The sequence below is a fragment of the Ochotona curzoniae genome, unplaced genomic scaffold, assembly GCF_017591425.1.
Source record: "Ochotona curzoniae isolate NIBS_2020 unplaced genomic scaffold, NIBS_Ocur_1.0 contig_1, whole genome shotgun sequence".
In the NCBI taxonomy this organism is placed as follows: Eukaryota; Metazoa; Chordata; class Mammalia; order Lagomorpha; family Ochotonidae; genus Ochotona; species Ochotona curzoniae.
The window spans coordinates 40,577,090-40,601,154 of NW_024464918.1; the positions used below are offsets into that span (position 1 = coordinate 40,577,090).

General features: G+C 40.3%; 1 protein-coding gene across 5 annotated transcripts in view; it reads left to right on the forward strand.

Moving 5' to 3' along the window:
- CPEB4 (cytoplasmic polyadenylation element binding protein 4) overlaps window positions 1-24,065 on the forward strand; it is a 55,883-nt gene that overhangs the window by 10,361 nt on the left and 21,457 nt on the right. For 2 of the 5 annotated variants that reach the window (XM_040972385.1, XM_040972394.1), the window contains exons 2-3: window positions 6,481-6,562; window positions 21,800-21,850. In XM_040972385.1, the coding sequence (XP_040828319.1) occupies window positions 6,481-6,562; window positions 21,800-21,850 (133 nt within the window). Of the gene's footprint in view, window positions 1-6,333; window positions 6,338-6,480; window positions 6,563-21,799; window positions 21,851-24,065 lie in introns of all 5 variants that reach the window. The other 3 variants (XM_040972403.1, XM_040972421.1, XM_040972413.1) reach the window with 2 other exon arrangements.

Below are 24,065 nucleotides of genomic sequence, written 5' to 3' on the forward strand. Positions count from 1 at the left end.
GTAGTGAACATGTGTAATGTTTTTGAGAACTAATATATGTAAATGATATGTAATTTTTATAACATACTCAGCACAGAGCCAGGAGGAACACATTCGCCTTTTTCGGTACTGGGGTGATTGATTTACAACATGCTACCCATATGCCACAATCTGTGAAAAGCATGCTGGGGGGAAAGTCCTAATAGATCTTGTCTGGATCATGGGAGATGTCACAGTGGCAGAGAGAAGCAAGGGGAAAGGACCTTGCTGCCTTCCTGAGACTGTGAGGGTCATTTGTAAGTAGAATCTAAATGGACTGTCCACCTAATGGCTGGTGATCTTAAATATTTTTGAATCCCAAGAAGAATATTTACGTTTTTGGCAAATCTTGGTTTAAAACTCCCATAGTTACCTTTGATTAATAATGATCTCAGCTGGTATCTCAAACTTCTATTTATTTTGCTAGCTCTGACGTATTGACATAGATGTTCCTTTCAACCAAACATGTTTTCCTTTCCTTTCCTTTACCAGGGAAAGTTGAAGCTTAGAAAGGGGAACTTCCACAGCTTGACTGATAGAGGTCTGAGACGTGGTGGTCACAGCGATCTATGTTTTTATTAAAATTGAGTGAGGATAGCTGAATTTTGCCTTTGATATTTTTTTTAAGATATTTGTTTTTACTGGAAAGTCAGATTTTACAGAGTGAAAGAGAGACACAGAGAAAGATCTTCCATCCTCTGGTTCATTCCCCAAGTGGCCACGATGGCCAGAGCCTTGCTGGTCCAAAGCCAGGAGCCAGGAGCTTCTTCAGGTCTCCCACACAGGTGCATGGTCCCAAGGCTTTGGGCTGTCCTCTACTACTTTCCCAGGCCACAAGCAGGGAGCTGGATGGGAAGTGGTGCAGCTGGGACACGAACTGACGTCCATACAGCATCCCAACACTTGCAAGGGGGGGATTAATCAATTGAGCCATCGTCCTGGGCCCAATAAATAAAATATTAAGAAATAAGTAATTAGCATATCCTTTTTAAAAACTGTTCCTTTTGAACAGATGTACCTCATGAGGCATGTGACCCAACGGTTCTGACAAAGAAAGGTCGAACGTTTACGCTGGGCTGCCTCACAGCTGTGTGACCAGGACTTAAGTTACAAATCACACCCTCTCGCATCTGCTGAGGCTCACTTTCTGAGTGCAGTTGCTTAACTCACTGCTTCTCAAAGTATGTGAAGTGTGAATCCTTGGCCCTGCCCAGGTCCACTGACCGAGGAGCTCCAGGTAGACCTGGTGACTTGTATTTTAACAAGGCCTCCGGGAGTCTCTGATGTCCTCTCCAGTATGAGAAGTCCTGGCTTAGTTCATCCACCCACATTTTTAATGAGGAATTGCCATGAAGAATTATTTTGATTTGTGGCATAATTACAATTTCATTCATCGTCCTGATTGCAGTCAACAGACAGGTTCGCTTATTTCTTGTGGCTACTTCTGTGCAGCCACAGAATGTCTTGTCATCAGCCATTTGCTGATGCAGGTGTTACTGTTTCGCTGTGACAGGTAGGCTTGTTCAGGTGTGTTTCACTAGAGTGAGTCCTAGTCTTTGAAGTACTTGCTTTGTCAGAAGTCTAGTTTTATTTTATTAACTTTGATTTTCATAGTGGTACTATATAGCTTTTAGAAATTGTCCTGTGAAGTAGAGATGATAAAAATGGAAACTACCAGTTACATGGTGCTCAGTATGTTAAATGGAATAACGATTACAGAATGAAATCAGGTGTAAGCATTATAAGTTTTAGCTTTGCTGAGCCTAAAAGATAATTGATATTCTTTGATTTCCACTAAGTGTTATAACACTTAAATATTCTCAAGTCAGCAGGTGTGGGTTCAGATTGAGCTGCCTCAACTTACCTGACATTGACTAAGTTATTTGATCAATCTAAACATCAGTTTCTTTGTGGAATAAGTTAATACCTGAATATAACTAGTTGTATTTTTCTGAGGAATCAGTGAGATTCTGTGTATTCCACATGCAGATTGTGCTGCTGGTATTGTGACTGCTGTTATTGTCAGTCCTGTGCTTGGGAGTGGATGACCTAGATGTACATTTGTGGTAGGTCTCTAATCCATGTGCCGCATCTACCTGCCATGGGAATGGGGAGGAAAGACTAGGCTTCTTTGAATGGTTTACGACAGCTGTGATAGTGTCCTCTGCTGCCCCTTGATTCATTCACTCATTAAGTAATAGGTTAGTAGGTACTGTTTCCAAGGCACCAGTCAGGATATTTATGTCCCCAGAGCCCTTAATGCACAGGTTCTCTCCTCCCTTCCCCTCCCTTCCCTTCCCCTCCCCTCTCCTCTCCTCCTTTCCTCCCCTCCTCTCCTCTCCCCTCCCCTCTTCTTCTCAGGCACATTAGCAGGAAACCATGTTGGAAGTAGATTAGCCATCCTGTGAGCCAACACTTGATGTCGCAGTGGCAGCAGATAAGTGATGAGCTTTGATTCATTATTCTTAACAGCAGAAGTTCAGTCAAGAAGAGCTTGGGAATAGATTTCTTGGAAATAGATCTTAGAAAACAGGCCAGTGGTTAAATTTTGTTAGCAATCAAATAAAGGTAAAGTTGGGGCTGGTGTTAGGGTATAGCAGGTTGAGTCATTAAGCTGCAAGGTTGTATCACCCGTTTGTGTGCTGGCTGCCCCACTTCTGATCCAGCTCCCAATTGTACCTGGGATGGTAGCAGAGTACGGCCCAGATCCTGGAGCCCTGCCCCCACATGGAAGACTGGGTAAAGCGCCTGGCTTTGGTCTGGCCCAGGCCTAGTGGTTGCAGTCATTTAGGGAGTGAATCAGCAGATGTAAGATCTGTGTCTGTCCCTGTGCCGCTCTATAGCTCTGCCTTTCCAATAAATCACTATTTTTTTTCAAAGGCAAAGTTGAGGGATGAAATGTGAAAATAAGAGTACTCATTTTCTCAGTTTAGCTCTTATGTGATGAATAGGAAAATTGGCATTGTTTGTGTTCTTCTATCTTAGATTTTATTTTTCTGTCTGCCCCGTACCTATTTCCTAATGTCACAGATGCTAGATTGCAGGATTTGAGGTAGGTTTTTGTAATTTGTTTTTAAATTAGATGTTAAAAATGGAGTGAGGGGTCTGGCGTGTTAGCCTAGCGGCTAAAGTAATTGCCTTGAACATGCCGGGATCCCATGTGGGTGCCGGTTCTTATCCTGGCAGCCCCACTTCCCATCCAGCTCCCTGCTTGTGGCCTGGGAAAGCAGTCGAGGATGGCCCAAAGCCTTGGGACCCTGCACCCTCGTGGGAGATCGGGAAGAGCTCCTGGCTCCTGGCTTTGGATCGGTGCAGCTCCAGCCCTTGTGGTCACTTGGGAAGTGAATCACCAGACAGAAGATCTGTCTCTCTGTTTCTCCTCTCTCTATATGTCTGACTTTGCAATAAAAATAAAAAAATGTTTTTAAAAATGGAAAGAGGAAAAAATTAGTGAGAGGGTAAATTCAGAGTGGTAAATTTCATACCCTTTCTAAGAACTTAATGTTTATTTGATAAGATATGTAGCTGTTAACTGTCATACAAATATAGCATATAATAAGGAGAACTTCTGTAATAAAGTTGTGGGGACAAATATAAAAAGACCATGGTTCCTGTTTCCAATCCTGCTCCCTGCTAATGCCCCTGGGAAACCAGCAGCTTTGGCCTTGTCCAGTTCTGTTTGTGGCTATTAGGAGATTTGGGAAGTGAGTTAACAGGTGGAAGATCTCTCTGTAACTCTGCCTTTCGGATAATTTTTTTCAAAGAGACTTCTTTCTGGAAACAGCTCTTATACAATAAGCCAAACAAAATAGTATGTTACATTCTTTACCAGCTGTTCTCTGTGGTGTTTTTCATTCATTGGGTGACAAAATGCAAAACTCAAACATCTCCAAGACTGCTTACTACTTTAGTTGCATGTACAAGAATAGTAGACTGAGATCTCCTTGACTCCCTTTAGTTACTTTGGCAAAAGAAACAGAAAAATTCACGTTAAAGAAGTGGATGAAATGTTACAAATGATTAAATGTTACTCAAGGGAATCGATCCATTTATTTTAGGAAATATTTGCATGTGTTCTACCTATGAGGATTTTTGTGACATACAGTGATAGAGAAACGTAGGGTGGTGCTTCTCTTCCTGTTTTACACCATGGCACGTGGAGAAAATGGTAACATAGGAACCCTCTGCTAGGAGTCTCTTGCCACCGCAGGCCTTGCTGGGAAGTCCTGTGGACAACTGGAGCATATGCTGGAAGACGTGGTTCTTGCTCTTGAGACCTGGCTGTCAGAGATTCCCACCGAGTGAACCAACACTGAGAGAGATTGCCCCCAAAGTTGATTTGTAATGAAGACAAAAGCAGCACATGGTGGGATTCATGAAGTGCTTACTAGAACAAATGCAGTGACTATGGAACAAGACAGTATAGCTTTATAGTAACTTCTGCATTGCAAGTTAGGCCATAAAGCTGTGTTACTTCCCGAGGAATATGCATGCGAAGTTCTGATTTAGTTCAGTGCTTGGCATGAGATAGCGTATGTGTGTAACAGGCTCTCTTTTTTTGAATACCAGCTGATAGAGATTCTGATTCTGGCCCTATGTCCTTGGCCTCTGTGTAGACCAGGTCGAGGAGCTGAAGATGATGATGAAATAATTGGGAGATAAAAATGGGAGGGATGTTCTGGAGCGAGTTGTACCAGTTTAGAGTCAAAAAGCATGTTAAGGCACTTGCTCCCTAAACTTACTCCCACACCACAGTTGCCTTTGGTCTCTTTAAGTTGCACAGAGAAAACGTTTATGTTATAAAATGATTCATTCGCTGAGCATTACTCATGACCCCTGTGGGCACGGGTCCAGAGAAGTGGTTCGTGGGACAAGAAGGCAGGACTGTCCTACAGGTGACAACAGGTGCTGCGGAAAGGGATGGTCAGTTGGTCAGAAACACTCGAGTGAAGGACATGCTACAGTTAGAGAGGCTCTAGAAATTAACAAGGAAGGACACCACAAGGAATTAGATGAAATTAGGTGAATTTTTAAAAGAAGTAAAATCTTTGATATAAAAGAGTGTAAAAGAAGATATAATTGAGGAGAAGATTATGCAGTCTTCCTCATTGCATTTCTCCAGAAGGCCTTTTGTTTCTGCAATATTCTTGCTGAGGCCTTTGTGTATATAAACTTGCTTTTTTACATAAAGATTTGTTTATTTTGAAGTCAGATATACAGAGAGGAGGAGAGACAGAGAGAAAGACCTTCTGTCCATGGGTTCACTCCCCAGGTGACTACAACAACCAGAGCTGAGCAGATCCGAAGCCAGGAGCCAGGAGCTTCTTCCAGGTCTCCCACATGGGTGCAGGGTCCCAAGGCTTTGGGCTGTCCTCGACTGTTATCCCAGCCACAAGTAGGGAGCTGGATGGGAAGTATAGCAGCCAGGATACCAAATCCAAATGGGATCCTTGCAAATGCAAGGTGAGGACTTTAGCCGCTACGCTATTGTTCCGGGCCCTAAACTTACTGATTAATGCATCAGTGACAAGTATCAGGGCTTGCTCTCAAAAATTATTTAAAATATATTTTCATCTCTTCTTTATCAGACTAAATTTTGATTTTAGTTATTTATGGTATCTTCCAAGGAATATCAGAACCATCGAAACTGTGTATTTTCGAATTTTTTACCCATTCTTAAAATGCACATGCTCAAGCCAGAGTTTTAGACCAGTCAGGTACTCCATGCCTTGACTTCCCTTTCCTTTGAATGGTAGCAAAACATTGCCTAACTGCAAGTTGAAATAATAAATAAGAATGGCGATATGGTTGGTTTGTTTTCATCCGGATTCTAACTCTGATGGGTGTCCAACACTGTAACCTTTATTCATCAGAGGAGATGCCGGGGCGGTCTGTGGGCCCTGGTGGCCTGTGTTGGGAAATAGGGCGGGATGCTCATTCTGTAGCAGTTCTCCCTTGCTCATATGGAGAAGGTCTCCTCACAGCAGTGACAACAGCTCCTGCAGTTCATCACACACACACATACACACACACACACACGAGGTTTATATATGAGTGTGAGGAGGCATTGTCTGCTTTCAATGTGGACATGTAAGTGCCAGGTCAGTAGATAACTTGGGACAAGTTTGGAAAGCCATGTTAGAACAAATACTAAGTGATGAAAAAAATTAAAAATGTTTTGTATTAATGTTCCTAATATAGAAGTTAGTTTTGATGGTTTTTGCTTTCTGAATATAAGTGTTACTTCTGTTGAAATGATTGTTGGCAATTAAATGGCCCTTTACGGAATCCTATGCGCTGGTTTTTGTGGTTTAGAATGGTTCGTAATAATGTACCTCATGTACAGAGGGATAAAAATTGCTACTTTTATTATTTTCTGATCTGTGTGCCATCAAATGCAGCTTAGTGTCTTTTATATTTGAACACCATTTTAAAAAGTAGTTTGTGGCTGTTTGTTTACAGGATCGTCCCAGAACATTTGACATGCACTCACTTGAGAGTTCGCTCATTGATATAATGAGAGCTGAAAATGATTCCATTAAAGGTAAGTTTAGAAAGAAATTATTTGAATTTATCCCATGGTTAAACATAGGTGTTACCTACTTAATATGATGAACAATTTGATAAATAATGGGGGAAAACTCAATATTTTTCTTTACAGAAGTCTTAGTCACTACAAAGTGAATTTATTCATTGTAAGGATTTATTTATTTGAAAAGCAGAGTTACAGAGAAAGGGAGAAACAGACAGAGAGAAAGAGATCTTTCATCCACTGGTTCGCTTTCCAAATGGCCACAACAGGTGGTGGCAGGGATGCAGAGGCCGGGAGCCCAGCACTCCATCCGTGTCGCCCACTTGGGTGGCAGAGCCCATATGTAGCCTGGAGAGCCGTGTGCTGCTCTTTGCCCGGGTCACAGGCATGGAGCTGGACTGGAAGTGGCATAGTAAATGAAGTCTGGGGGGTTGTTTTTTTTTTTTTTTTCCTTCAGAGAGCGATAAGGAATTCACAGAGGAGCATCTGTCCTAAAATGCAAGATTCCACTTATTGCATGCTTTTTCCTTTCATAAGGAAAGAAAATTATTAGAGTTTACCACCATCAAAGATGATGTCTTGTGCAGGGGAATACTTTTTTTCTTGTCAAATTTTCTTCATTAGAAATTTTGGAAATACTACACTTGATTTTAATGGTGGCTGTATTGTGAGGTTTTGTTTAAAGACAATATCTAAATATTCATATCTTAAAAAAAGAACATTGTCCTTTTAAAAAGTTTTCTGCAATACTGCTAATCCCTTTTGAAAATAAGTACTTCTTCTAGTGCCCTGCCTCTTTAAAACAGAAAATTGTTATTAATTGTGTGTAGTGAAGAGCAGTATACCTCTAAGGAACAAAAAAAATGTGAAACTCAACTAAAATGATTAGTTTGGGAATTGTTGTGAATAGAGTCCGCCATATGGGATCAGATTGTACATTTAGTTTCACCTTCTACCCTAATGAATCTTAAAATTGATGTAAAAGGTGCAAGGTAAATGTGTTGGTGTGGCTACATCATCATTATTAGTATTGTTACGAAGGCAGAAAATGAATTTGTATTTTCCACTTGGGAAAAAAAAATCTACCTTGATGTATTTGGGTTTAAATTTCTATGTTTACTATCAACAAAGTGTTTAATATACCTGGGAACTTTCATATTATGAATGTATTGTTAGTTCCAACTGATTTGGTGGAAACTTGTTATTTTTTTTTTAAATATTCTAAGAGTAAACTTTCCTTTGATATTAGGGAATTTTAAAAAAAATTTTTATTTCAGATGATGTTTACATAGTCAATCAGGTTGGAAGGATCTTGGGTTATGGAGAAGTGGGTGTCATCATTGTTTCCAAGCTTTCTGTTTCTTCTTCCCATTTCTGGGGGAAGGGGCAGATAAAGGGGATAGGCCATACCCAACTCCCAACCATCCCAGTACTCGAGGATGGGGAAGGGCCACCCGGTATCAACCCAGGGTCACAAGGTTCTGAAGGTTCTGGCCAGGTGAATGTGATCATTTCAAAATGCTGTCAATGTCTCTGATCTATAGAGGAATCCCTTTCAATGTCCACTGGCTGACACCACCGACGTTATAGTCTCCAATTGCCCAGATATTTTGCTGTCATCGTTTGGTTGAGGTAGTTGTCTATGTGTTCTGTTCTCCATCCTCTGCTATGGTACCAGGTGTCCTCTGCAGGCCCTAGTGAGCTGCCAGGCCCTCCATGTGCACCATGGTCTGCTGTCCAGCACTCCAGATATTAGGAATTTTTAAATAATGTGTTTTAAAATGTGTTTTTTCCAAGGATTTTGAAGCTACTGTCATTTTCTCCACGTGCAGGATCTTAGCTCTTTTGAGAGGAAAAGGGTCCTGCCTGTAACTCCTCTGTGCTCTTCTCTGGTCAGTGGCAGGTCTGTGTGTTATTTTCTCCATGCGGTGGTGCATTCCCTGCTCCATAACCAGTGTCAGTGACAGGCCACCCAGTCTTCCCCAGAGACTGACTGCATTTTCTGTCCTGAACACTAAGTCTCTATGAGCCTGAGCTACAGTTGATCTGCCCCTTGGCAACCTCACATGTCCACGTATTACTTCTGGGCTTATCGAGAGTTTTCTTGCATGGACAGGCAAATGCTTAACTATATAGATGCTCAGATGATTATTTTGGGAATACTGTGTCTCATTGCCACTGTGTTTCCTCTCACCTGTGACATTGATGCATACTCTATACTGTTTTAAATGGAGCAGTGTGAGTGAACCAGGTTAAACTGTGTGCGGGGGAAGTGTTTTCAGCCTTCTGAAAGCGCAGGAAGCACTGCTTAATTCAGTCTCTGGTAGGACAGAAGGTTCAGGAGGCTCTTGTTTCCCCCTGGATTTGTGAGGAGTAAAGAAAGGATGTAGGTGTAAACCAAGAGGCAGCGGTTTACAGAATGGCAGCACTGGACTGTCGAGACAAAGAAATAGTGCCTAGAGATTGCCCTACAGCAAACAGAGTATGACAATTCACTGTTTCATGATAGAGGTTGAGTATTTTAAATTTGATATCAGAACAATTTTTTATCTAGTTTGTCTCATTTCACTAGAAAACCAAAATGAAGTAAGAACAAAGGCAATGTATAATTATCAAAAACTGTGCACGTGCTGATACATAAATGCTAAATTATGAGTAGAAATAGTGTCATATTTTTCTTTTGAATATTGTGAAAATGGAGATTTTTTTCTTTCTCCTTATATTGTTCTTGAATATCTTGCTTTCGAATTTTGGGAGGGAGGACTCAAAATCCTAACCTGTTTCCCCTGAGTTTTCAGACATTTGAAGTGCTTTGAATGTGAGTAGTAAGATGGCATTGGGAAGTGTGAGTTGTTTAACATGCCAGTCTTACATATCTCCCTCGTACCCAGGACACTACTGCATATGCAGACATAAGTATGGGGAGCGTATTACACAGTCAATACATGACTGCTGCTCTTGCTTCAGATATTCATTTAATAAGAATTTATTTTAAAAGCTGTGGATCTATTCCAAAAATGCCATATATTTAATTCCTGGCTGCCAAAGGCATTATGACCTAGCATTCTAAAGCGCTCAATATTTTTTTTTTCTTTACATACACATTGAATTTAGAGCCTTTTCCCCTCCATTTTTTATTCCTGTAGATTTGAAACAAAGGCTTAAATGAATGGGCAAGCGATGATCCCATCTGTGCTTTAGTCTGAGCAGGAGAATTTATAATCTCTTTAGAAGAAGCTCATAAAGTGCAATTGAAAGGTAGTACATAGAACTTGAGTCATTTCATTTGAGGTTTTTTTGGGAGGGGTCATAAGAGAATGTGGGGAACAGTTGTTTCAATCTGTTGTCTTTACAGCAGAGAGACAGTGGACTTAGAGCTATGTAAAAAAAAGTCAGAGTAGTCAGAAAACTTTGACTTTTTTGTGGTACACACTTATATTCCAGTGTTCTAAATTATAGTCACTTAATTGTGTATTTTGGAAAACAGATGTTGTCTATTGGCACAGATGTTTCTGAACAGATATTTTACACAGATACTGATTTTATGAACATAGAGATTGCTGCAGAAACCTGCTTTGCAAAAGTTGCTGGTTGCTGAATATAAGAGAATTTTGATATCCATTTGTTATTATTTTATTCTGAAAAACAGAGAGATAAAGAGGGAGAAGGCTGGGGTCTACTCCCTAAGTTACCACAGAAGCACAGGCTAGCTCAGGTGAAGCCAGGAGCCGCGGTCACTCACGGGGCTCCCACACGAGTGACAAGGACTCATTGTCCTCGTGCCTACACGAGCAGGAATCTGGATGGGAAGCAGAGGAGTCGAGGCTGCAGCAGGCACTCTGATACCACAGGCATCCCGGGCAGCAGCTCGCCCTGCTGCTGCACCTGCCTTGGCTGCGTCATTTAGTAGGTCATGTCATACGTTATATATTTGAGAGAATTGGAAATAAATGTTAAAAAACATACGAGAGTTTGTTTTTAATACCAGCATGATTTATTTCAAATGGAAAGTATCATTTCTTAAGGTATTCAACTTTTTAAGTTTTAAACCAGTAGTTGTCCTCTGACAATTTGAGAGCATATTACTTTGTACCCTAACCCTACCCCCTCCCCCAGCTTTTCAGATAGATGAATGTTTTCCTTTAAGAGACATTTAACGGGGACATAAAACAGAGTCCCAGAAAGAAGAAATGGGTGATGCCAGGCATCTAATTTTACTTGGATTCATAATCAAATTTCTCCTTTCCAATTGCATGACTAGTATGTGATATCAAATGTGATCTTAAGGATCTTGAAATGTTGCAAGTCTTCAGGCTTCAAAGGCAGCTGCCTCAGATGCCTGGCCAGCACCTTGCTGAACCTTGCTAATGCTTTTTTGCTCTGCTTGCATGGAACTGACTAATTAAAGCAAGGTAGAACAGACCATTGTGCTACGTGGGGACAGACGCAGGGAAGTAGGCGATTTGAAACTGGTCAACCAACAGCTTTGTGTGTGACTGTAGGACTGAAGTGTATCTGCTCCCTTTCTTGACTGCAGAAATGCAACCCCCTCTGCAGTCTTGCTTGCATTGCCTTAGCTGTGGTAGGATGGGGCCTGGGCTTCGGTGCTGTGCTAACTTGTGTTGAGAAGAAGGGGACAAAGTTGTGTTGCGTGATTTTCTTTTGTAATGATGTATTGATATAGAACCTGTTCCTAATTGTCATGCTTTCTGGTTTACTTTTTGCCGGGCTTTGGTAGATTTCTCATGGTGCTTTTCATCAGTGAAGTTGATTTTTTAAAAAGGGGGTGTAGATTTTTGAATAGCACAAGAGTACTTTTTCACATTTGTACCTTCAGCGGCTTTTGTCTTCATCTATGAGAAAGGAAAGATGCAGAGAGAGAGAAACAAACAAAAACCCTCTGCGAGTGAACACTGACATCTCCCAAGACTGGATTTAGGTTCTCCTCACGCTGGCCACGGAGCTGCAGCCAGCGCAGTTCATCTAAAGGCGTCTTGTGCCTTGGCCAACTTCTCATCTGCTGTATTTACTTTCACATACACACTGGTAAACCAAAAATAATAATCCTTCTAGGTGGCTGGTTAGCTCAGCTGACTAGAGCATGGTAACCAGCTCAGTCCTCTGCCTTTTGTTGCTGTTTGTTCTGAAAGTCAGATGGGTGGTTGTCATAAAGGGAGAGCTTGTCTGTGTCATCCATGATGTGGCCGTGATTACGTCAGCCGGCCCCAGTCTTCACCCTCAAGACTGAGTGCAGGCATCTTTGGGATTCATGAGAATCCAATAGACATCTTACAACTCGCATCTGGGATTTTATCTCGGTGAGAGGAAGAGAGGGCCAGGGAAAGTAAAAGTAAGCTTTTTATGCCATTAGAAGGTTAAAGATTCTAAACATTTATTCAGAATTAAGGCTGACATAGCCTATGGCAGTTGTGACTTTAGTTTGTTAAGACACGCATTCAAATGGAAGGCATTGGTTAAGGAGTAAGCTAGATATGGTAAATGCCCTTCAGAAAACAACCAATAATGAGATAGTAGCTACCAGGAGTTTTTCTTTTAGATTTTACCATGTGGTCAGACAAAAATATTGATATTCTTCATCCTGGTATGACATCTGAGTGACATTAAGGAGTAAGGTTTTCCGACTTTGTCATCATTTTTCAATGTTAAATATGAGGGCTCACTCTGTTGTATAAAAGGGGTCCATTACATCTGTGCAGATCCATCTTGTCCGTGTTCCTGTTCAAATTAGTAAAATGGATACTTTTGGGTAGTGTCCCTTACCATTTTTCTGGTTTTTTCCTTCCAAAATTTTCTATAAGAATATGGAGAGTTGACCCTTGCTGTCTTATTCTGCAACAGCTACTAAAATACCCGTGTATAGTAATATAGTTTAACGGAAGCCCTTTGCTGTGTGCAGTCTAAGACCTGCCTTGGTCCTGTTATGTAATCCTGCTCTGTTGCTGGATGGCTTTGGGGGAGGGGAAGCAGTGCTGCCTGACTCACAGCCGTCATCAGAAAATACCCAAGTTGGCTTTGCACTCAGTTTAGCAACAGGAAGGAGGGAACAGTTCACAATCGTGCCACAGAATTCTTGCTTCCTGACATGCTTGGCATTTCTATCTAAATATTGCGTGTGGTTGATTAATTTATCAGCTGTCCGTGCCTGATTGGTGAATTCTTTTTTCCCCTACACTGCCATATCTTCACTGAAAGAGGAAACAGATCTTCAGAGATTTTGTTGCTCAGCAATACAGTTTGTAAAAGCCATACTTTTTTAAACTAAATTTAAGCTAGTCAGTACATTTTGAATCAGGTGCTGAGATTTTCAGGATACTGTTGGACTTCATTATTTTGTCTAATTGACTGATTCTGAATTCAGTCCTGTGCCAGTGCTCTCAGTTCTAAAAGCAAGGCTTTGTTTCATTCCAGGCATTACCTGGTAACCAGTCAATTAAGAACATTAGTGGAACACTGAAGGGAAGGCAGTTCTATAATCTCTTAGTTGGGCAGATGCCAGTTGCTATCCATTGGGGAAACAGGAGGAGGAATCAACCAATTAGGGAACCCTTTTGTGTTTGAGGACCCGACAATGGAGAGCAAAGCTTAGTCCTGGCGAGCAGCCATGATTGAGGTTTATAAAGAACTTACCAGGGCCCAGCGCAATAGCGTAGTGGTTAAAGTCCTCACCTTGCACGCGCCAGGATCCCATATGGTCACTGGTTCTGATCCCAGCAGCTCTGCTTCCCATCCAGCTCCCTGCTTGTGGCCTGGGAAAGCAGTCGAGGACAGCCCAAAGCCTTGGGACCCTGTACCCTCGTGGGAGACCTGGAGGAGGTTCCTGGCTCCGGGCTTCAGATCAGTGCATCACCGCCCGTTGTAGTCACTTGGGGGAGTGAATCATCAGACAGAAGATCTTCCTCTCTGTCTCTCCTCTCTGTATATCTGCCTTTCCAATAAAAATAAGTTTTTTTGTTTGTTTGTTTTTTTAAAGAACCTACTAAAAAAAAAGCCTAACTCGTACTCACCATGATTCTATACATGTCTGGCATGGTTGACTAGCACTGTCCTCGGAAGTACTCGGGAGATTTGTCCTATATCAGACATTTCCAATATTACAACATAGAAACTCTTGAGCTTGTTTAGGGTCATGCCTGAAACTGACTTTAGACCGGCCGAGCCTACAAACTCATAAAGTCAAACTTCATAATCTTGAGGTTACTACCAGCAATTCTTGTAGTTTTAAATGACAAAATTTGAAAGTTTTTGTAATTTAATAACTGAAAGCACAAGTATTATATGAATCTGTGTGAGACAGTATTAAATATTGCATAGCTTATAAAAGGATACAACCTTAGTTGAAAGCTTTGCTTCTGGGTTGCAATTTTTTTTTTTTTTAAGATAGGCGCCAAAATACTGTTTAGGAAACAGTTGTTTAAACTTGACCTCATGAAATGTTTCTGTCCTGCAGTTGTAGCCCATGGAGCCTGTGGGCACATTAGCGATCAGACATCCCACTTATGTGCGCATGAGCACGTGGCTGCTGCTGCAGCACAGTTCTAGTACGGGTAGAGGTGCTGTGGCGTTGGAGGTGCTGCTGCGTTGCTCCTATCAGTGCCTGGGTTAGGGGTGAGGGTCTTTGTCATCTGGGATGAAGCCTCTATGACGCATGCTGATCCAATTAGGTCTTAATAGTTACGAATTGCTAGAGCTACTGTAGTTAATTTTGTTTATTCTGTGTCATTAGAATATTCCCTCTTGTTAAAAGGAAAATAATGTGAAAACAGGAATTTAGCGGAGGAAATGTCGAGGAGGGAGGAGGACAGGTGGAAGGAGGTCACTTACTCCCAGCTTATCCACCGCAGTGGACGTTGTCTTTTTTGTCCTCTGAAGTAAGGCTACCTCCTGCACAGTGCTAGGGGCCAGCAGGAACTGTGGAACACAGGGGTGCCCCTGGCCTTAGCTCACAGGATGGTTCTTGTTGGGAGGGGAAGACAGATATGCCTAAAGCCACCTTTAAGCCATAAGATTTGCAAGCAACTTACATTTCTTAGCTGCTAAATACCAGCTCCATAAACATATAAGCAACATATTCCAGGTATCTTTGAAGGACACTTGGTGCTGGACTGCATTTGACTCTTGAGGTAAACCTGGACGCTTTGTGTATTGTAGTGTTAAGTTTCAAGTGAACAGTTTTTAGTCCTGACTGATTTCTCTGAGTTTTTGTTTAAGTGTTCTTCTTAAAATTATCTCTGACCTTACATATTATAATTCTTACAATAACCTTCTGTTTCTGACCTTTAAATACTTACATAATGATCTGTGAGTTTTGTGATCTCCATACTACATTTGGAAAAAGTTGAAGTTCAGAGAGATCTAACAGCTGTGTCAAGTCACTCAGCTTGATGGGATCTGGAGGGTCGAGATAAGAACACCCGGAGCCAGAGGCCTGCAGAATTACCGTGTGACCTCTGAGAGGGAAGCGGAAAACTGAGCTCATTCTTGTTTTAGCGCATCTTGACAGAGGGCAAGTACTAACTTTGAAAATTTCAGTCTAACAGCCTGAATGGGACAACAGTTTTAATCTCTATCATCATCTTCTGTGGAAGATTTGTATCTTACACTGTCTGGTTGCATACTGAAGATTGCCTTATTGGGGTGGAGATAAGAATCATTGAGGAAACTTTTCCAGGCTGCCTTGTTCTCGTCCTGGATTCTGATTCACCAGGCCTGTCATGGGATCTAAGCGGTGTCTGCTCCCCCAGTGATTCAGAGGCCCCGTTCTCCCTTCAATCCCCAACCTCCACTCTCCTTCAGATATGTGAAGTGCAAAGCTGTCTGAGACATTTCAGGTATCAAATAGACCTCAGGCATTTACTACACTTCAGAACTGCCTTAAGTGATGGCACACACTGGGTCTATTGGTCTCGTGTAGCTTATTCAAGTAATTAAGCAGACATCTTTGGAAAGTCTTTCATCATTTAATTTTGTAGGTCAGTAAATAAGGAAAGGACTCGAGAATTCCTAGGAGAAAACAGAGACTGGACCCTCTGAGAAGTAGCAGAAGGTGAAATTCTAATGTCAAATATGAAATCCAAGTACACTCTTTGGTAAGGTTGACAAAGATCATCAGAACTTGTGTTAAATTAGCACTGATGACAGATCTCTATGCAGAGAGCCAACCTGTGACTTTGCTGATCGCTTTTAGGGGTGTGGCCTTCAATAACCAGTTTTTAAAACAGCGGTTCTTTAATATGGAAATAGTATTTTATAAAGTCGTGTTTATAAATAAGATTACTCTCAATTTCTCTTGGCTTCTATGGTTGGAGAAGACTCTAGTTAGACCTTTTCTAGTCTTATCTTTACTCAGTCACTTACAGTTACCTAGTTTGTGGTCCCTAGGTATTTCCTCTATTTATCTTGATTTTTTTTTAATGTTCATGTCCATAGAGGCATTCCTTAAAAATCATGTTTAGCTTGGCACCAGTTCTAGAATTATTTGTTAGTTCTGTTAAAATGTGTCTGTTGTTGTGACACTTGTTCTCTTAAGCATTTTGCAAGGAAAGAGTGTCTCAATTTACTACCTTGGTCGTCTTTTAGGATTAGTTAAAATTTTTCTAGTATCCCTTGGTCTGTTTTTCTACTCTCCTTTCCGCTTTTTTACTTTTTCAAAAAACAAAACAAAAAAGTCTAGTGTCAGCTGATTGAGTTTGGATAAAAACTCTGCCTAGTTTTCTAGAGCTTAAAAAAAATCGGTTCATTAATCATTAGTATCATAACATCCTCTTAAGGCAAGTTATCTTGTTGCTCTGTTCTCTAAATGTAGCATCCAGAGTCAGAAGGCTTCTGGCAGAGATAAAAATAGCCTTCCTGCCTGCCGGCTTGTTGTTAGTGTTACTGGCAATAGGAAATCTTTTGAATTCCTTAATTGGGTCAGCTCCTTCTTAGTGTCTCTTTAGACATTCCCTTCTGCCTAAATTTCCTAGATTTTTTTAGATTCTGCACCTGCCTGAAGTTATAACCAACACAGTCCTTCTTTGACATGGAACCTTGCCTGATCTGTAGAAATATATTCCACTGACTTATCTGGTAGGTAAATGTTAGAATTTTATTACCACTGTTACAGTCTGTTTTTCAGCTATCCCATCACAGTAAGAAAAAAACAAAAACTGACTTTTGGGTGCAAAAGGAAGATCATTTCTGTCTCAGAGAAGGCTTCCAGTTTGTAACCGGGGACGCTAGCAAGCTCTTATTACTCCTAAGCCACTCCCTGCTTTGACATTCTTTCTCTCACAAGTAAAGGTGTTGGTTCTCTCTGGCTGATAGTAAGGCAGAGGAATTAATATTAATTAAGCACTCAGTGCACATTGAGTCCTTTTTTAGAATTTGTTATCTTAGCAATGTCTCACAACAGCTTTGTGACATCATTGAAAGTAGCTGTTTTCCTGAGGTTCAGCAAAGCTAAGTAATTTGACCTGGGTCACAAAGCAAAATTCTCTTTTCACTCCAGAGACTACTGTCTGCTGGCTTAGCTGTTTGTTGAATTAATGAATAAAACATTTGATCGATCTTTCTCTGCCCCAAGCTCTGGGATGCAAGGCCCATAACCTGTCCTTAAAGATCTTGTTACCATAGAGAAGAGTAAGCTCCAACTAGGTAACTTAGAAGTTGATTGTGATATAAATAGGTCAGGGGATAGAATAAGGTAACTGATTTTGATTTGGGGTGTTATTTTTAGTTAATTAGGATGAATTGGTAATTATATATTTGGTTTTTAAAAAATAGTGAATTCACTTTACTGGTTTATATTGATATGTGTGCCGCACTTGTACAAGAACAGTATGAAGTTGGCATTCAAAGCCTTCGGACTTATTTCACATTCTTGAGTCTTGCTGTACGTTGGCCAAGGGTCACCACAGCGCCACCATTGCTGTAAGTCTCAGACAGCGTTGGTTGATAAGAATAGCAGATGTGTAAGTGGAAAACCACCTTCAAAAGTTTAAAGATGTGTATAGCTTTCATTTCCTCAGATGTAAATGAAAAAATGTACATGAGCAAAAGTTGTATTACTCTAAATAGAAAACAAATGTTATGTGTATTCACACACTTAATGATGTTCACAGTAGACAGCACCCCCCTTGCCCCCTTTTCCTTTAGAGTAAGTTTTCACAGTGTGAGTCAGTTAAAAAATTAACTTACAATTTCATACTATGTGTCATTGTATAGGACTATAACTTTGTTTTGGATGAAAAATAGTTATTTCTTATTGTTCCTTGGCCTATGCAATGTCAGCAACAATGCTAGTATGACTGAGAGTGGAGAAGGTCATAGTGGGGAGTCTAATAGTACTGTAGAACGTTTGATATTTTTCATTGTGTGTTTGTAATGAAATGACAGCCTTTACTGTATGACTTCCTGCTGAATCATCAGAAGCAACAGTAAGAAACTTTATCTAATTATGAAAGTCATATACTACTGATAGGAATATTTCCTTCTAGTCTGTGCTCCTTTCTTGGGTTTGCTTTAGTTAGAGTCATAAAACACATGATAGAACATACTGCTGTTTTCAATGCCTCCTCCCCATACCCTGACTCAAGTCATTCTGTTCGGTAAGTATTGATTCTCTCTTACAGATGCTCAAAGTTGCCTGGTTAGTGTGTGGATTTTTCTGGGCTGCAGAATTTGGTAGTGTATTTCCCCAGAGTCACACCGTATCAGATGCCTATATTTGGCTAAGTTGAGTCATGTCACCAAATATAGCCTATGCCTTCTGGAAGATGTATGCCAGGCTTCTGGCTCCAAATGCCGCAGCTGGTCTCTAGAGGCTCCTGCTTCTCCTGCCCTAACATCCCCCAAGGTTAAAGCTGCTGATGTGGCAGTATTTAATTTTTTTATATTTTTAAAAGTCAATACTAAGAGCCTTCGAAGATTGAGTTTTACTCATCAGATACATCTATTTGTCCGAAATACTAATGTCTTCCCTCTCTCTTGAGGAATTCAAATGCCAAACCTGGCTTACGTCTCTCGATAGATGAGTTATCAAAAATACAAGTCAACCAAAATGAATGACATTTAGTTATATTTATGATTCAGGCATGTCAGTTATTTTTATTTTCCTGTATTCAGTTGTGAAATGCTGTTGTTTTAATTTCAGTAGAATAAACGTGCCAAATTCACCTGGTGCCCAGGCAGGAAAATCAAGTCACCTAGATTTAAAAACAAAACAACAAAACCCAATAACAGATGATGTTCTATAGTTCCTAAAGGTGGTGTTTGTGTGGACAGGTCTATTATGTAAAACATATGTAAGATGGTTGGGTGTTGCTAAGACCCTAGAGTTAAATTTTCATTTAAAAAGAGGTTTCTGTTTTGGGGAAGGTGTCTTCATGAAAGATGAACCTTAAAAATGTCTTTGGAACAAAACCCTTCAGAAACTGCATAAATAACTGCATAAATAACTGCATAATGACATTTAAAGCAACCTTATCCTAACTGCCAAAACATGAAAGTAATCAAGATGCCCTCATTAGATTAACGTATAAATCAGCTGTAGTTCATCCAGGCCACACAAAGAAATGGAGAAAATGTAAATGTGTTACAAAGTCCATCAGATAAGGACACTGTATGATTACAACTCCATGGCATTCTGCAAAAGGCAAACGTATGGCGACAGTAAAAAGATGAGGGTTGGTCTGGTCTGGTGTCGGGGAGGGAAGAACAAGTGGAGGATGGGGAATCTGGGAGAACGGAACTAGACCTGCTCTTGGTGATACGTTAGCAGTGGCTGTCGTTATATGTCCATAAAGACTTGTCCCAACCCATAGAATTTATATTAACAGTGAGCCCTAATGAAATCAGAGATTTTTGACTGATAATGATGTGTGCCCCTATAGGTTTGTAATAAATGAACCACTATAGAGGGAGATACTGATAATAAGGGAAATTGTGTAAATATTACATGTGTAGCTCTCACTGGGGACGTGAAGTGAGGGCAGCTATAAATTTTGTTCCTATGAAGGTTTTCAAAGAAAAAGCTGATGGAGAATTCATATTATGGAAAAAAACCTATCTGGGTTTCTTTTCATTTTCTTTCTTTTTTTTTTGTACCAAAATTAAGCTGATTTATCTTTGATTCCATTTTCCCCTTAGTGCTTTGGATTGTTCTCATTGGTTCTTGTGTAAAAGCTCAGCTGCTGCCTTGAGTGAGTGATTCAGAAACAGTGCTCCCCTTGCTACCAAGTAGCTAGCAGAAAAGATCATGGTCTTGTTCCTGCCACCTCCGATCACAAGACCTAGGCATTAATTAAAGCAGCTCTGGTTGAATTCAGTAGATTCTTGGCCATGTATGCTATCGTTCCGAAATACCAACTTTAGGAAGATATTGAAATTTCAGTGTTAATTTTCACCTTTTCCATTTACATTCCTATCCACTCCCTAGATAGAAATAGGCTGAAATCTTAAGTTGAACAATTAACAGATTAACAATTAACAGGAGAGAGAGATTTTTTTTTTAAAAAAAACGCTTTTTGGTTTTGAAAATTATAATGATTTTGTTTCAAATTGGACTTCCGGATTTGGAGATGGATGAAAGTTGCTGGCAACAGAGGAAGAGTTTTTCCTTCTCATGAGTTCATTTCTGTGAAGACTATTTCAGCAAACTAAGATTGAAACCATTGAAACCCTAAAGTTCCTTTCTAAGAAGCTGTTAGTATATAGCTGTTGGATTGATGGGACCACCTGTTAACTCATTTCCAGAATGTTCTGTGGAACAAAATAGCATCTTGTTCATGGAGAGCTTGCCAGAGCCTCAGGTGTGGGAGAAGCTCTGCTTAGCTGCTTCTCTGCTGGCTTTCAGAGTGATGGTTCTGTGAGGTCAGAATTCAGACTGCTGTGTCCTAAGGGAATGTTTGTGGTCCTCAAACTACTCCTGTTTTTTTGTTTGTTTTGTTTTTTAAGATTTTTATTTCTTAGAAAGACAGAGAGAAGGAGAGACATAGATCTTCCGTCTTCCATCTCCTGGTTCACTCTCCAAAGGCTGCCAGGGCTGGTCCAGATGGAAACCAGGAACCAGGAACTTTATCCAGGTCTCTTATGGAAGTGGCAGGGCCCCAATATTGAAACTGGACCATTTTCCCTGCTTTCCCAAGTGCATTAGCAAGGAGTTGGATCAAAAGTGAAGCAGCTGGGACTTGAACAGGTACCATTTTGGCATGCTGGCCCTGCAGGCAACAGATTGACTAACCCCTGGCTACAACCCTGGCCTCCTAACTACTTCTGATTTATAGGGACTGTAACTTTGACATTTGATTTCCCTGTGCATTTCCTAGGTAAGCAAGATTTGGTAAGGTTTCCTTGCTTTGTGGTAGGTGGTTGTGGCTAAACATATGGAGTATGGAAACTTAAAAATGTTGTCAGGATGATTTTTATAAGTCATAACATAGAACTAATGTATACAGGATATACTCACTGAAGATTTGTGGTCCAGATAATGCAAAAACTCTTCCATACAGAAATGTAACTCCTTAAATTTACGAGAACTCTAGTTCTATTTTCTCATTTATTTATGGTTACTAATTTGGATGATAGCTAAGCAAACAAAAATTTTAATGTGTTCACAAATTGCTTTTTGGAGGGGTTCTTGGCGTATGCAGTTAGGGCACAAAACTAGATTTTTGAACCACCTTAAAATTAGAAGGACAGTATTTCAACAAAGTGCCTGCTCTACTGTAGCTACTGTGCTGTGGGCTTTGGGCAGTTTCCATCATGTGTAAATACAATGAAATATCCTTCTTTACCTTTGTTATATATTTCCCGAAAGTTGAATTAAGCCCATTAGCATGACGTATACATGGAGGCACAAGACACTTGTTTGGAGCTCCATAGGAAAATGTTACTGCTTTTAACATACTTTTGAAAGTAATAAACTATCCAAATGAAAAAAAAGTCTCAATTATGGGACAGAAAGGTGAGGTTATGACTTAATGTAGGAACAAAATTCCCTAAAGAAAATTCTGTGGATGAGGCTTTGGAATTTAGAATGACCTGATAGTTACATATGAAGGATATTTTTGCATTTTCGAACATTCCTTTTTTGAATGTTGGTGAATGTGCTGATTGATATGTCCTCTAATTTATTGTGTTCATTAGCACAGCAACATTTTATCCCATCAACAGCTTTTTAAGTTATTGCCTATTAATAGCTATCAGTTCAGCTCTGTCATTGAATTAGTAACGGCCTTCTCTTACCTTCAGGTCGTCTAAACTATTCATATCCAGGATCCGATAGCTCTCTGCTTGTTAATGGTAAGTGATAATTGATTTCCCCTAGTGAAGTTCACATAACTTAAATAAATCACTAGGTGAGCAAATACAGCAAATGGAGAAGGTGGCATTAGTGTTTCTACAATAATTCCAAGTTGCTATTAACGTATCCACTACTTTACGAATACTCCTCTTCCGTCAAAATGATGGCAAAAGCTTTTATTTTTTGAGAGCCAGCTGATACCCATCCCGAAATTGGTGAAAATAGAAAAAAGAAGGAGAGAACCCCATAATGAGATAGGAAGATGCATCATCTACCACAAGCTTCCATACAGTTACTTAAATGTAGGCCTGGAAGCCCATGTGACTGAGAGAATCTTCAGGAAAGGGGGAGGGTAATGAAATCTGAAGCCAGAGACAGGCAGCGTAAGACTGCAGTGTTTGACGTTGCAGAGCACAAGGTCTTTTGCTGCCTAGACAGAGGAAGAAAATGGAAGTTTTGTTGATGTTTAACAGTAGTTTTAGTAGATTCTAAATATTGCTAATGTATTGCTGAATTCTCTTCTGTGCATGTGCTGAGGCAAGGTAAGCTCAGGAAAGAGGGCAAGGGTTAGGGGGACAGCTCACAGAAGGAATTAGGTGTGAAGTGTGTGTGTGTGCATGCATGCGTGTATGTGTGTCCGTTTTGCACAGGTCTCTTGCCTGTTTTGTATCTGTTTACTGTTGAACATAGGTTTCACCTTGCTTTGTTTTTCTGCCTTCCATGGACCAAAGCCTGTTATATGGCCCATGATCTCCAAGAAGTGTTCTCTGCTGAATAGCTGTTCTGTCATCTTTCTCCAGAACATGCACAAAGAAACATCCTCTAACCTCTTCTAGTCCTTGTCTCTGACATGTTGTGAATGAGAAATTAAAAATCATTTTTATGACTGACCTCCTTTTGGCTAGTGTCTGAAACCAGTGCCCCGTGGAACTTCGAGTTATTAAGCCAGAAAGTCAGAGATTTGATTTATGAGAGTAGGAGGATGCACCCAACTTTCTGGAAACTAACCATTTATATAAATCTCACTTCTTCTTTAGCCTTCAGTCTGATAGAAATCATATCATGATTCCAGTATAATGTTGAAAGCCAAAAACCAAACCCAGTCATGACAGTGACATCCGAGTAAGAGGGACACAGAGGAAGCGTGTAGCACAGCACACTTTTTATTGTGAAACTAGTCGCAGAGTCATATCACAGCTGGAAATGAATCAAGATTTGAGAAACTGCTGCGTGGATTTTAGGAAAAGTGGGTAACTCTGTGCCAGTGTCCTCCTCAAGGTGATGGTTTGGACTGCTTGCCTCCATGCCCAGCTTTGCTGCGGTGAGAGACACTGTCTCTTACTTAATGAAAAAAAAAAAAAAAACCCTATTAAGATGAGATTAACCTTGCTTTCTTTTTTTTTTTTTCTTAATATCCATTTTTTCAGTGGTCCTTATTTGGAAAAGAATAAAAATAACTTCCCTGAAATATTTGTGTTTTGGCATTGTGCTCTTCCTTAAACCTTAGAGAGGGACAAGCTTATTTTTGCTGTTGCATATACGGAAATTTTATTATTAATTAATGTTGTCTCAGACTGAAAGATACGAAAACAAAGAATAAAAAATGTCAAAAAGGATAAACCTGCTGCCTCCTCAAGCCAAGTCCACGATGTCAGATCTAATATTCAGCTTTGTGGGCCTCAAAATTTGATTTTGTGAAATGTGATTAAATGCTAGGTTTAATGACCCAAGATTGGATGCCAACATATTCATTTATAATAAAGAATAAACTTCCAGTTAGTCCAGTAGTTAAGTTCAGATTAGAGCAGGTGATTGCTTGAAGTTCATGTAATGAAAACCGAGGGAGGCAGGAAGGTGTGTGTAAGTGTCTAGGCAACCTGAATTAGGCAGAAACATTCTGCACTCCCACCGTGTTCTTTGTGAAACATGCTTGAGCAGATCATTTCTTTGGATAAATTAATTTCATTCATGTATTGGTTCTTGGTAGCTCAGCTCTCACATTGTCGTTTCTTTGAGTGGGGGACATCTTTATTGCACATCTAGGAAAATGAAGTAATTATGACTAATGCTCAATGAAGACAAACTTGAGAATTGCATACTATGCATGTCAAGGGTTTGGTAAGAATTACAAATATGTAAGTCAGTTGTACGCTGGGCCCATAGTATTTCAAAATAAAACAATTAAAATAAACAGTTTTATGGCTAAGAACACTA